The sequence below is a fragment of the Amblyomma mixtum genome, chromosome 5, assembly GCF_055824585.1.
Source record: "Amblyomma mixtum isolate Tamu chromosome 5, ASM5582458v1, whole genome shotgun sequence".
NCBI lineage: Eukaryota > Metazoa > Arthropoda > Arachnida > Ixodida > Ixodidae > Amblyomma > Amblyomma mixtum.
In genome coordinates this window covers 188,109,164-188,122,436 of record NC_143016.1, presented here as the reverse complement: position 1 = coordinate 188,122,436, position 13,273 = coordinate 188,109,164, and the positions used below count along the sequence as shown (strand labels likewise).

General features: G+C 51.5%; 1 protein-coding gene across 1 annotated transcript; it reads right to left on the bottom strand.

Moving 5' to 3' along the window:
* Positions 1-8,398: 8,398 nt before the first annotated feature.
* Positions 8,399-9,709, bottom strand: LOC149345169 (uncharacterized). The gene is made up of 2 exons (XM_089542731.1): positions 8,900-9,709; positions 8,399-8,790 (listed from the first exon to the last, which is right to left on the bottom strand). The coding sequence occupies exons 1-2, from the start codon at positions 9,178-9,180 to the stop codon at positions 8,748-8,750; spliced, it is 324 nt and encodes a 107-aa protein (XP_089398857.1). The 5' UTR covers positions 9,181-9,709; the 3' UTR covers positions 8,399-8,747.
* Between the last annotated feature and the right edge of the window lie 3,564 nt (positions 9,710-13,273).

Genomic DNA, 13,273 nt, shown 5'->3' with positions numbered 1-13,273 from the left:
TTGCTGTCAAGTCGGAGCCGTTTCGCACCATGATGGACTCCCTTTCGTTGTCGGTCCGCTGTCGGTTTTGAGCGAACTTGAGAATCCAAACAGACGCGTTTCCGCCGACAACCGATTTAGGGGCCTCCGTCCCCTGGTTGCGCCGCCACGCTTCCCCCCCGCAGCAGCCGCCGACAAAGGCTGCCGCAAAGGTTAGCCAGCAGTGTCTCTCGGCCGTGAAGGAGGGGGCGACGGCCGTTTCTCGACCTCGAAGGAGAGGGTAAGGAGCCACCGGCGGGCGCACGTGTGCGCGACCAACACACTTCCCAGAACGGGACGCCGCAAGCAAACGCGTACACAAATACACACACACTCAGCATGCTGAAACCGGCCGTTATTCACGTAGCCCAGTCCCGCTGGCGCCAACTGTCGTCGCTGCAGACGGCGCGTCGAGCCCAACAGTCATTAATTAACTTTTATACCCCTGTCACACGGGCATTTCGAAGGCCCTCGAATCGATAGTCTATCGACTCGAAGGCGATCGAGCGCTGCTACACGGCCAGTTTGAATGGCCATCGACTCAATAGTCTATCGAGTCGACGGAGCAGCCCGGAACTCTATCGAGATTTCAAGGGCCTTCGAGCGTTGCCCAAGGTTGCTAGCATTGCTTTGAACGACAACAAACATGGCGGCGCCCTTCAAAGCCGGACCCCTCGCTTCGGACTGAATTCTCGTTGTTGCTGCCTTTTTCTGTCCGTTCACTGGTCATAAATGGGGCACCGGTCTTTCGCTTCGTCTCATCTTGCCTACAAGAAAACGTATAAGTGATAAATTTCCTTTATTTTTTATTTAGAGTGACGATTCTGCCGCTGCTAGGCCTAGAGAGTCGGTTTGTTGACAGTAATGGTTCCCATTTTTACAACCAGATGGCGCCACTAGAGGCTAAATTTATTTCTGCGTCTCTGCTAGCATACGCTGAACTAAATGTGGGAATGCGCCTGCGTTTAGCGTACGTAAGCGTGTATACGCTCATGGTACGTAGACGGCATAAATTTATGCTCTTTTCTCACTGTATCCGTGTACGCCGCCAGCGGCGACGTGGTGCGCACAACGAGAAGCAGCAGCGGCGCGGCCGTTCCAACTTGCCCGGGCGTCAACAGATGAGAACAGGTCCTACTTTATGCGGCGAGCGAATCCGCTTCGCTTGCCGGATTTTTGAACAAGTGTGAACACGCCTTATGACTGCAAAAAATTGTATTTCAACATTTAGTCAAGTTTCGTCAATATATTTTTGTTAGGGGTGTGCGAATATTCGAAATTTTCGAATATAATTCGAATATTATATTTTAGTATTCGTATTCGATTCGAAATGCAAGTATTCGTGTTCTTTCGAATATTCGACACGACGCGAATATTCGTATCTAGCCGAATATTTTATTGCGAACACCGGCGTTCATTTCGGTCCGCAAGTCCTATCGACAGAGACATAACAACATGGCGGCACCCAGAGCAATGCGTAACGTTGGGCCATGCAGTAGCTGACTACGCTGGTGAGCTTCTTTGTGGCCATACCTGCGAAGCTGGTATAGTCAGAGCTGTGCACGAAATACCTCGGAATACGTTCCAGTTCAGTGCCAATTGGGAGGGCATTTTCTGTGGCTGGAGAAGTCATTTCAGCTAGAAGGGAACTACTTCCACCTGACCATGTGGAGCAGCCGGTTTTTCTTCACAACCTTTTATGTTCATCCCAGCAACGCGCTTTTGTGCTTATGGCAAGCTAGACTTTATCAATGCTCTGTACTAGCCATCTTCTCTGATATTTCCACTCTTCTAAAATCAATGTTCGAGACTTTGATACTTTCTGTGCAGCCACACACACCTTTTGTGCTCATTTCATCACTGATAGTTCAACTGTGATGTTCTTGGGCGCTCAGATAAATGTTTTGTAGTGGTTAAATGCGTCTGTCCGTGATTATTCGATATTCGATTCGATATTCGGAACCAAGTATTCGTATTCGATTCGTATTCGAAAAATTTGATATTCGCTAACCCCTAATTTTTGTTATTTGCGCGAAACCGAACGTAGCGATTGTGGCGACACACGAGCTTGGCGTAAGACGCGAGAACGATTTCAATGGCCATTGAGATTTACCGTGTAGCAGCACCACAACTCCCTCGAGTTCGATGGCGATCGAAAATCTCGAAGGCCCTCGACTCGATGGCCACTGAAACTGGCCGTGTGACAGGGGTATTAATTTGTATTAAGGCGGAAGCCTTTAATGTCTCATCGTTGTAAGCAGCAGTTGTCGACAGAAAATGTCACGCTTTTCAATTGGTGGAAACAGTCGTGACGTCACAGTGCGCGAATTTCAAACGGGGCCAATTGTACTTTGGCTAGTAACCATGCAACCAATTAAAGGGGTCGTTTAGTGATGCTCCAAGTAAGTGGGACTGAGCTTAGTTAATTGCTTATTACCCAATTAGCCTAATTACTTTACTAGTCAGGCCATATAAATAAATAATACCGATTAAGAAATTGGTCGAGCTCAGGAATCGCCGCGGTGGCTCAGTGGCTATGGTGCTCGGCTGCTGTCCCAAAAGACGCGGGTTCGATCCCGGCCGCGGCGGCTGGAATTTCTTTGGAGGAGAAATTCTAGAGGCCCGTGTACTGTGCGATGTCAGTGCACGTTAAAGAACCCCAGGTGGTCGAAATTTCCGGAGCCCTTCTCTACGGCGTCTCTCATAGCCTCAGTCGCTTTGGGACGTTAAACCCCATAAACCAAACCAAACCAAACCAAACCAAACCAAACCGAACCCCGGTCTTCGGCGTGAGAGACGAGCATGCTATCCACTCCGCCATGCCAGCTCGATGGTTTGGAATGAACAAAGGCGCGTCTAGTGAATACGGTGTCTTCACTCACTCTCATCCTCCTCCATTCCCTTCCGCCGAGGTTTATGTGTCCACCGACAAATGACAGACAGATACATTTCCTTTCCTCAAAAACCAATTTACCGACGAGCGAGGCGTAGAACCGAATGGGCGATGGCGTTCTATGGACTCCTTGGCAGCGTTGCAAGACGCTGTCGCGTTCCACTCTTTAAGTGCGAAGCTTAACATTTTAACCACACATCAGTGACCACACTTTAGGTCAAAAAAGTGCCCCCCTGAATTTTGTCAGACAGTTACTGCGTAATTTCCTTTCCTCAAATACAATTTTCATTTTCTTCATTACGGCTCCTCTTTATCTATCCTCTTTCACTCCCACTTCCTCCCTTCCTTTACGGTGCGGTTCAGGTGTCCACCGAGATGACAGAGAATTACTGCGCCATTTCCTTTCCTCAAAAAGCGTTGCGTTCAAAGGGCAAGGTATCGCGCCGAACGGGTGGTGGCGTTCCGTGGACTCCCTGGCAGCGCTACGACGCGCTGTCGCGTTCCACTCCTAAAGGCGAAGCTTAAGCGTCATTAATTAGCAGTTAATTAGCATTCAGGCATTAATCAGTAATTAACAATTAATTAGTGATTTGCCATCACTTAGTAATTAGTACTCAAATATATGTGACGCCACCAGTGCCATAGAAACAGCGAAGGTGCTGCGGAAAACGCTTCCGCCTCTACCCACTTTACACAGTCAAAGTGCCCCCTGATTTTTTTAGTCATTAATCAGTACTAGTCACTAATTAGTAATTTGTCATTACTTCGTCATCAGTTATGTGTGACGTAATCCAGTGGTGACGTCACCAGTGTCACATAGGCAAAGTGGTGCGGAATAGGCTTTTGCCTCTACGCACTGTAGACAGTTTCGAACGCGCTGCAGATACATTCTTGTCAGGCCTGCGTCTCGTCGTGTCCGCGTACGCTTCTGCATCGTCCTGTATTTCAATGCCGCCACCGTCACAGCTCAAGCCGAGCAATGGAGCCTGATCAAAGGAGAGGTAGGAAGCGTCTTGCGGAAAGCGATCGCTTTGCGAGTGATACGCCACAGCAGAAGACTGCTCGCCCCTGCTGTCCGTAAACATTTCATGCTTACTCTACTCTCGGTTACGGGAGAGGCAGAGATTTTTTAACTGTAAAGGGGAGGACGTGTGCGTTCTGAGGACCGAGTGGGGCCGTGCGGGGGCCCATGGACCTGTGTGTCCCAAACTCGCCTGTTGCAAATAAAGTTTTCACCACCACCACCTTGTATCGTGTCGCGGCGTCTGCTCGTGGCTTGACGCGTTCGCCATGCCTTGCTTCGCATGCGCCGGTGTCTCAACAAATGTATAAAAACCCCGTTTAGACGTGGGGCTACGCCGCTTATCTGTTTTTGTTTTTTCAGCCAGCGTCCGCTCCGGCGGACGCGGTTGTTGCGACGCACGTCTTTGCTCTCTCTTTTTCTCGTCCCTGTCATCTTTCAACGTGGCTTGAGCCAGTCAGCAGGCCCGTGCACTTTTCCTTTTCATCCTTCTCTCACTCGCAACCAACCAACCAACCATCACGGTAGTGGTTGGTTCGAGGCTGCTAGTGAGCACCTCGCAATAAAGCGCCCCGTTCCCTGGCTGGCGTCTGGTTACTCGGCGTCTGGTCGCAATAATTATCAAAGGCTTTCTTTACGTCGATAACCAGAATGGTCTTGTGTTTGCCATTCTATATCTGTTAATAATGTAACGAGGCAGTTGCAGCATGACGTCCAGCGTACCGACCTTCTTATGAAGTCCACCATGGTGTGCGGTAGGAGAGAGTATTCTTCGGCACAGACTTGTAGTCTGTTAAGTACAACGTGATCCATTACCTTGCCTAAACAGGAGGTAAGGGAGATTGGCCTAAGATTATCAAGGCCTTGTTGCGTTTGGGGATAAAATCATCTTTGCATGCTTCCAGGATTGGGGTATGCTACCTGTCTCCCAGCAGTGATTCGAATAGTCCGTGAGAGCGATGACCGATTTCAGATCTAAGTTCCGCAGCATATTATTATTGATTTTATCTGGACCGGCTGCAGATTTCGTCTTGAGTTGAAACAGGGCGCCCCAGATCTCTGCGTCCGTGAAAGGCTCGTCAAGAGTTTGGTTTTCGCGTCCAGTGTATTTCGGGTACGATACGGCATCTTATGAGAGTTCACGTATTTGTCTTGTCCTGACAAGATCCGTTCTTCCCCGCTTCCCTGGTATGCGTGGATAAACTGTTCTATGGTGTTTCTGGTGACAGTCTTGGAATGAGTCAAGAAAGTGGCGGAGAACGTTCCACGGGCTTTTGTTTGCCAGCTGCCCGTATGGCTAATGGCATGGTCTTCGATTTTCGCCTGAAGCCGCGCAATGTGTAGCTTGAGCTTTCGGTTGATTTTCTGTTTCTTCCACTTCTTCATGAGAGCATGTCTGGCTTCCCAAATGTGCGCTAACCTGCAGTCTTCCTCTCCGTCCGTTTCAATGCTACCGGTGTGCTTACGGGCATCCTTGCATATATTCTGAACCCACTTCCCCAAGTCCGAGGTGCTGCATGGAGCATTATTGTCCCTGCCTTTCCTGAATTTATCCCAGTACGTATGCTTACACGAATTCCATGTCTTCTTATTACCGGAGTTGGTTTCTACCGTAATGCCGATAATGTAGTGGTCGCTGTTAAGGTCTTCGCCGGTGTTGAGTCATGCGGGGTTGATCGCGTTTCGAGCTAGAGAAAGATCCTGATTTGTGCCCCTCGATATATTGTTGCCGGTTCTCGGGGGTTCGGTAGTGTACGTCGTTCAGTTCAGTGAGGCCGAGCTCCTGAATCTCCCCGAATATTGCCGTGCCTTAACCGTTTGTTTTCGGGTAGCCCCATTCTGGGTAATGGGCGTTGAAGTCTCCGGCTATGATAAGTGGGTTCCTGCCCGTCTTCCTCACGGTTTTGCCTCTGAGTTGAGTGGTTTCGTGAGTGTGATCCCTGGGAGGGCTGTATACGTTAAGGATGTAGGTGCTCATCTGTCCCTTCTACGTTGGGATGATTTCTATGAGTTTATAACATAGGTCTATGTTCTCAGTTTCGTGCTGCACATAGCTGGTGTCCCTTTTCACTAGAATAGTTGTTGCTGGGTATGTGCGGCTAGTTCGCAGTTGTATATTGATGTATCCTGAAAGAGTGGCCACTCTGGAGGGTTCTTGCAGCGCGATACTGGTTTGACTTCGGTGTTCTGGATGTGTGTCTGCAGGTTCGCCTTCTGGCGTACGTACCCCCCCCCCCCCTCCCCGTTCCACTGCCATAGTGTAGTTAGTTTCCGGTTGGCGGAATGCATGTTTTACCGCGGTCTGTCCCATACGCGTGGAATGTTGCTGGTGGCCCATCATGCCGTCCAGGACCGACCCCATCTGCTTAATCTGCTGTAAAACGACGGCAGTTTGGGCGGGTTGCCGTTCCATGGTGACAAGAAAATTCAAAGCGTCGTGGTTGTTTCCTCCTCTTTGTGGCCCTGTTTAGTGCTGTTTGAATTTTCTTTTCTTTTTAATTTACTTGTCTGTGCTCTCATGCGCAATCTTAAGTTGCCGTAGGATCTGGCTGGCCACCTGCTGCTAACGCCTGAGGGTATAGCATTGGAGGTCTCAAGTTCTCACACTTTAACACTTAACCGCGCTTCTATCTTGATCATTCTTTTAGAGAGTGGGCCTTCGGAGCACCCCCCGAGGAGCTGTCCTCATTCTTTCAGAGCGCAGCCTTTAGCGCCCGTTTCTGCATTTAGCGGCGTCGCCGTTGTCCGTTGTTACCAGCAGCAGACAAATTAGTCGCGCTTTAAGCTGCGAAACTAATGAATAGATAGCTTTGGAAAGCAAAGGAAAGACGCCTACTGCCCTCATGGAACAGTGGGCACATCGTGCTTTCAGCTACGTGGCGGTAGCGAAAGATGTGCGCCGCATGCGTTGGCATTGACAAAGTTGTGCCATTTTAAGGAAAGGAAGTGCGCATTGGCTCCCTGGGTCAGGGGACGCCTGAATCACGCTTGTAGGTACGTGAGGTAATGAGAGAGAGAGAGAGATGTTGGCCGCAGGCGTCGGCAACGTTGGGTCCGAAACGCGGCGCTTAAGCCATATACCGTGGGCGTTCGTTGTGTTCATAGGCGCTCGCATTGACGATGTTTTACACTCCGATCATTTTAAGGAACGAAAGTGCGCATAATGGCTCCCTCTGTCCAAATCTGGGTGGACGCCTGAACCAGAGGGAACGCGCATAACTGCCCTCTTGGAACAGTGGACACCTCAACCGTGCGTTAAGCTAAGTGGCGGCATAATAATCGCAGGTGTGCGCTGCATGCGTTGCCATTGACAACGTTGTGCCAGACAAGCGGCGCTGAAGCCATAGGACGTCGGCGTTCGTTGTGATCAGTGGTGTTGGCGTTCACAACGCTTTAAGCCCGACCCACATGGAGCGATTTTCTCGCGAAAAACCTGCGAACGGCCGCCCGGCGGCGGCCGCTTGGCCGCCGGCGGCCGTTCGCCGCCGACCAAGCAGTGCTAGATACGTTCGCCCGGCGGTCAGCCGCTCACCGGAAGCGGTGAATGCGAGCTCAGCGCGGACCAACGAGGGCGCTCTGCTCCCGCATTTAGCTTCCGTCCGATTTCCGCCGCGCGGCGACAAACATGGTGGCGCCCTTCGAAGCCGGACCGCTCGCTTCGGACTGAATTCTCGTCGTTGCTGCCTTTTTCAGTGCGTTTACTGGCCGTAAATGGAGCACCGGTCTTTCGCTTCGTCTCAGCTTGCCTACAAGAAAACGTATAAGCGATAAATTTGGTTTATTTTTTTTATTTAGAGTGAGAGTTCTCCCACTTCTAGGCTTACGAGGAGAGTCGGTTTGTTTACGCTAGGGCCATTTCTTTAACCTACACCAGCTACACCAGTGTAGCAAATGTCCAATACCTCCAATGAAGCACCGCTACACTGGCGTACCTGGTGTAGATTAAAGAAATGACCCTATTATCAAGACGGCTGCTGTCTGGCGGCGGTCGCCTGTTTTTCGCCGTATGTGGTGCGGCACGGCGAACGCGCGCCGGCGTCCCGCCGCGCCGCATGAAATTCGCAGCGTCTGTTCGCTCCATGTGGGTCGGCCTTTACAGTCAGAACAGTTTAAGGAAAGGAAGTGCGCATAATAGCTTCCTGGGTCAGTGCACGCCTGAATCGTGCGTAAGTGATGAGAGAGAGAGAGATGGGGGCGGCAGGCATTGACAAGGTTGTGCCAGAAACGTGGCGCTGAAGCCATAGGAAGTCGGTGTTACTGGCGTTGGCGTCAACATTTTATGCTTCGATCATTTTAAGGCTAGGAAGGCGAGAGCGCGCGGCGAGGCACGCCAGCTGTGCGTAGTGATGTCACATGCTCCTGGCGCATGCGCAGTGTGGTCGTGCAAGAGCACGTGAAACGGCGAGACTGTGGGCAGTGTAGCTCAAGCTACAAAACCATGCAAAAAATGAGCAAACACGTGCGTGTTACGTGTGAATTTTTTATAGCACGTACTTATTCATATTCATATAGCACGTACTTATTTTGGCGTACGACATTCTTTCAAGACGATGTACCAACTAACCCGTCAAAAAGTTCTAGTACTTATTCACTTCCGAAGTTCCCTCCAGACGCGGAGTGGCGGAGTTGCGCGTTCAGTACTCCCCAGTTGCGCTGGTGTCCGCTGCAGACTTCTTGAGGGGTGCCTTCGCGCTCACCCCGTCCGCGGATGGCGGGGTCCCGGGTGGCCGCAGGTCCACCACAGGTTCAGCAGCGAGGGACGGACGCTGTTCCCCGTAGGTGACCGAGTCTCCTTCGGCGGTCACCGTGGGCAGTCTAGTCGCTGCCTGGGACCCTGGTTGGTAGGTGGGGGGGCCAACTACGTCGAGTGAGTGGGGAAAAGACAGCAGCTGTCAGCATGGACGCCGAGAACATGAAGAGGCCCAGGAACAACAAACTCCGCATTAGCGTTTCGGAGCAGTACTCACGGGCTGAACTCCCAGCTCGAGGAGTCGTCGCTCGTCGGCAGGGATTCCATCGGTGCCGTCCCAGCCACTGGGTCTGCGCTGCGCTGCTGCGACGCCAACAGGGTGAGCGAAGAATGCCCTGATCGCAGCGCGTTCCCGGCGGCTCGCACTACTCGGCCGAAAAGCGCGGTCAGAGACGGCGGCAGCACCGCTGGCCGAGGCTGTCCGTCGAGTGGAAACCGCTGCACCAACTCGTCGGGATGCACCTGCGGCCGCCTGCGAGTCTCGGTATCGGCGTCCATCTCCCAAAAATGGTCTCTTGGGACACGGCCGCACCTACTCCTGTCACGGTTCTGGTCAGAGCAGAAGCGAAACGCCGCAATAAGGGCGGGGATTCCGTATTCTTCCAACCATACTTTTGCGATAGCCTCGGTAATGGCAGCGAGGCGCGGCGTTTCGCTGCCGAAGCTGCAGGCACTTCGAGAGCAGCTTCCATCGAATTCGCGGTGCTAATACCCCCCACGTGGCGCTGCTCCGCGTGAATATTTCCTTACGAGGCCTGGCTCACACTTGCGGTAGGCGATGCAGGTCTCATGGGAACAGCGGGTGCTGTACTGCCTTCGTTGAGGGACCAAGAACGTTGCACGTGGATGTTGTGCAACGAAAGGTACCCTGTCCTCAGCTCGACGTGCCGTTGTGCTGCGCTTATTCCCGATGTGCTTCAAGTGACACCGCTCGGCGGTTGTTGTCCTCAAGAAGATAATGGCGCGTGCCCACTGCGGGGGATGATGATGATGTCCTCAAGCTGAATGACACTCGCCGGATTAGCGACTGACAGGTCTTTATTCTTTTCTTTGTTAGAATAGGGAGGGCAAAAAAATCTCTGGTTCCCTCAGTTAGACACAATATACGTACAGAATATGTTGCCCACGTGTTGAAAATTCAGGGAGCACTTTGGCTATCTAAAATTCTGCAAGGCGAAAGCTTTTCCTGGCGGACTGTTTGTTTTTATTTATTTTATTGTTTATTTTTCATATTTCATTTATTTCTTGTTGTTTCTTTTCTTATTTTTATCGTTCTTCTATTTTTCCTATTTATTTTTTGTTTTTCTTAATTTATTGTTTACATTTTTCTTTGTTTTTACTTTGCTTTTATTTTATTTTATTTATGAAGCCCATGCATTCACTAGATGCGCCTTTATTCATACTCAAACCTTGAGCCTTCGTGTCGGAGTGCTAGCGTCTCCGCTTCAAATGCCAAAGGACCTGGTTCAATTCCCATCCTCGACGAAGTTTCTTTTTTAAGCAGTGACGCCGAAACGCAACAAATCTGCCGACACGGCTGCTAACGATAGTATGAGGCATTAAAGGCTCTCGCCTTAAAATGTTGACCGAACACAACACGGGGTATCTTCCGTAGCGAACCGCATCGTTGCCCTCCGCGGTGGCGCAGTGGTTACGGCACTCGGCTGCTGACCCGAAAGACGCGGGTTAGATCCCGGCCGCGGAGGCCGAATTTCCATGGAGGCGATATTCTATAGGCCCGTGTGCTGTGCGATGTCAGTGCACGTTAAAGAACACCCCAGGTGGTCGAATTTCCCTAGCCCTTCGCTACGGCGTCTCTCATAGCCTGAGACGCTTTGGGACGTTAAACCCTAATAAACCAAACCAAAACCGCATCGTTGCAGCAGTTTAAGACAATCTACCGGAAGAGGCGAAAAGAGGACAAAGAACTGGTTTGCGCTGGTGTCTTTCGTTTCTCCTCATGGAACCCTGGCCTATCCTTTGTCGTGGGTGTGCGCCATGTCACTAAAGCAACAACAACAACTGAGGTATAGGCGTGAACAAAATTAAACGAACCATGCTACCGGCTTGTATGGTTTGGTTTGGTTTGGTTTGGTTTGGTTTATGGGGTTTAACGTCCCAAAGCGACTCAGGCTATGAGAGACGCCGTAGTGAAGGGCTCCGGAAATTTCGACCACCCGGGGTTCTTTAACGTGCACCGACATCGCACAGTACACGGGCCTCTAGAATTTCGCCTCCGTCGAAATTCAGCCGCCGCGGCCGGGATTGAACCCGCGTCTTTCGGGTCAGCAGCCGAGCGCCGTACCCACTGAGCCACCGCGGCGGGCAAAACTTTTGTAAAGAGACTGAAGGAATGCACAGCGATCAAAGTAATTAATATTTTATTTTGCCGAAACAATATGTTTAAAGTTGAAAAATATTAAGCAAAACAAGAAGCGGACGAAGTTGGGCTATTAAATTACCTGGTACGTAACGTTTGCTGCCGCAGGAGTGCGCTGACGATGGTAAAACCTGAACAAGCCTCTTTGCTCGAAAACAGCTGTTCCAAGCTTTGATATTGTTTTCTTACGCGGCGTCTAAAATCAAGCTACTGTGCGATTGACAGAAATGCACAGAAAAATTGACGAAGCCAACTTGTTAAGCCCTGCGTTGTTCGGCTCTTACGATCGGTGACAAAAGTGTCAAAGCGTAAAGCGTTGCCGTATGTGATATGTGGTGGCCGTTTTCTTTTTCCTCGTGATACAAAAGACAGCCACGAAGTGCGATTTGCAGGGAAAATGACGTTCTTTGCCAGCATATGCATGTTTTGTTTGTATGTAGCTGTGGCACAGAGGTGACCGCGGGAATCCACTCCTTCAGCGCGCCAATTTTGCGGACTGCCTCGGCCACCAATCGCACGCATTTCCTCACCGTCGGCTGTGCGATGCCGACGTGCGCCGAGTCCGTCGCACAGCGGCACCGCAGTCTGCTTCTCCAGCCGAGAAAGGCGTCGAAACAGCTCGCCCGGCAAGTCAAACGCGTCTTCGTGCGCCCTCCTTCGCCGTTGCTCGCGTCGCCGCAGCCGCCTCAGCCTTACAGCCACATACGCCTCCGCTGCGCCGCGTTTTTCTGTCACAAACGCAGCGATCAAATTGACCGCCTCGAAGCGACCACAAAAAACATCAATTTGCACCTGCATAATTAGGTGTGCAACGTGATCACTTCTGCCATGTCCATGACGTAAAGGATTCTAGTTCACTATACCCATGACGCAAAAAGCAACATGGCCGCTGGCCACGACCGACCAATGGGAGCGCGGCCACGGCGGGGCTAATTGACGCCTTTTATTGCGAAAGCAATAACTCACACTTTCAAGCCTTCGCGTGACCCGGCCGCAGTTACGTTTGACCTTTAGCGGAGTGAATATAGGCGACCAACTCCCACCTTCAGATAGCCCGGCTACAGTTGCGCCGCGCCGCGCTGCGCACCTGTGGCGCTACTGCCGCTGTGACGTCATACCAGCTGTAGATTGTAGCTGTAGCTCTCAGTCGCAACAACATCAAAAAAAATATGAAAAAATACCGAAGACGCTTTGAGTCGTCGCTTAGCGGCGGCCGGTACCCACGCGTGACCTGTAGACGCAGCACACTGCGTTCCTTCAGTTGGAGGCGCTGCGCTTTTGCTTTCGCAACCTACCAGGCTTAATCAAAGCTTAACCAAATCCCCTGGGGGTCGGGTGGCTCTACAGTTACCCGGAAGTAGAGATCTCGGGCTAACATGTGGGCCGCCTCGTTACCGGGGACGGATGTGTGTGCTGGGACCCAAATTAAGGTGATCTTGCGATCAATTTTGGCTGCGGACAGAATTCGAGCCGTTTCTGGCGAGACCCTGCCCTTTCCCATATTGCAGATTGCTGTTTTGCTGTCACTAAGAATCAAACTAGCCTTGGTTCCGGCGCAAGCAAGCGCTATTGCGACCTCCTCGGCCGTATCTATGTTTCTACTCTTAATGGAGGCGGCGGCGACTGCTGCACCTAGGCCGTCGACTACTGAGGCGACCGCCGCCCCCGACCTGCCACTCGCTGCGTCCACGTAGGCAACCTCATTTGCCCTGAAATTCCCGGCCCTTTTAACCAGCGCCTCCGCCCTCTTCTCCCGTCTTTCCCTGTGATGTTCTGGGTGCATGTTGCGGGGGAGGGGGGGAACGATGATATTCTCGCGACATTGTGGCGGTAGGGCGACCTTGTCGCATATGCCCCTATCTACTTTTCGGCCGACCCACTGTAAGATGGTCCGGCCCGTATTCGTTGTACTCGTCTTTCGAGCTGGGCGATTCGCACCGCCTCGGCGCGTTCAATCCAAGTATTATGCACCCCCATTTCCAACAGGCGGTCTGTAGAGATGGAGATAGGTACGCCCAGCGCCCTCTTGACGCAACGCCGAATAATTGCGTCGATCTTCTCTCTCTCGTTTACCCTAATATCGAGGAATGGCGTGGCATAGCATATTCGGCTAATAATATACGCCTGCGTCAGTTTCAAGAGGCTACTTTCTTTGAGGCCCCTGCTCTTCAGCGCTACCCTCCTGAAGATCCCTGTTACTTGCGCAGCGTA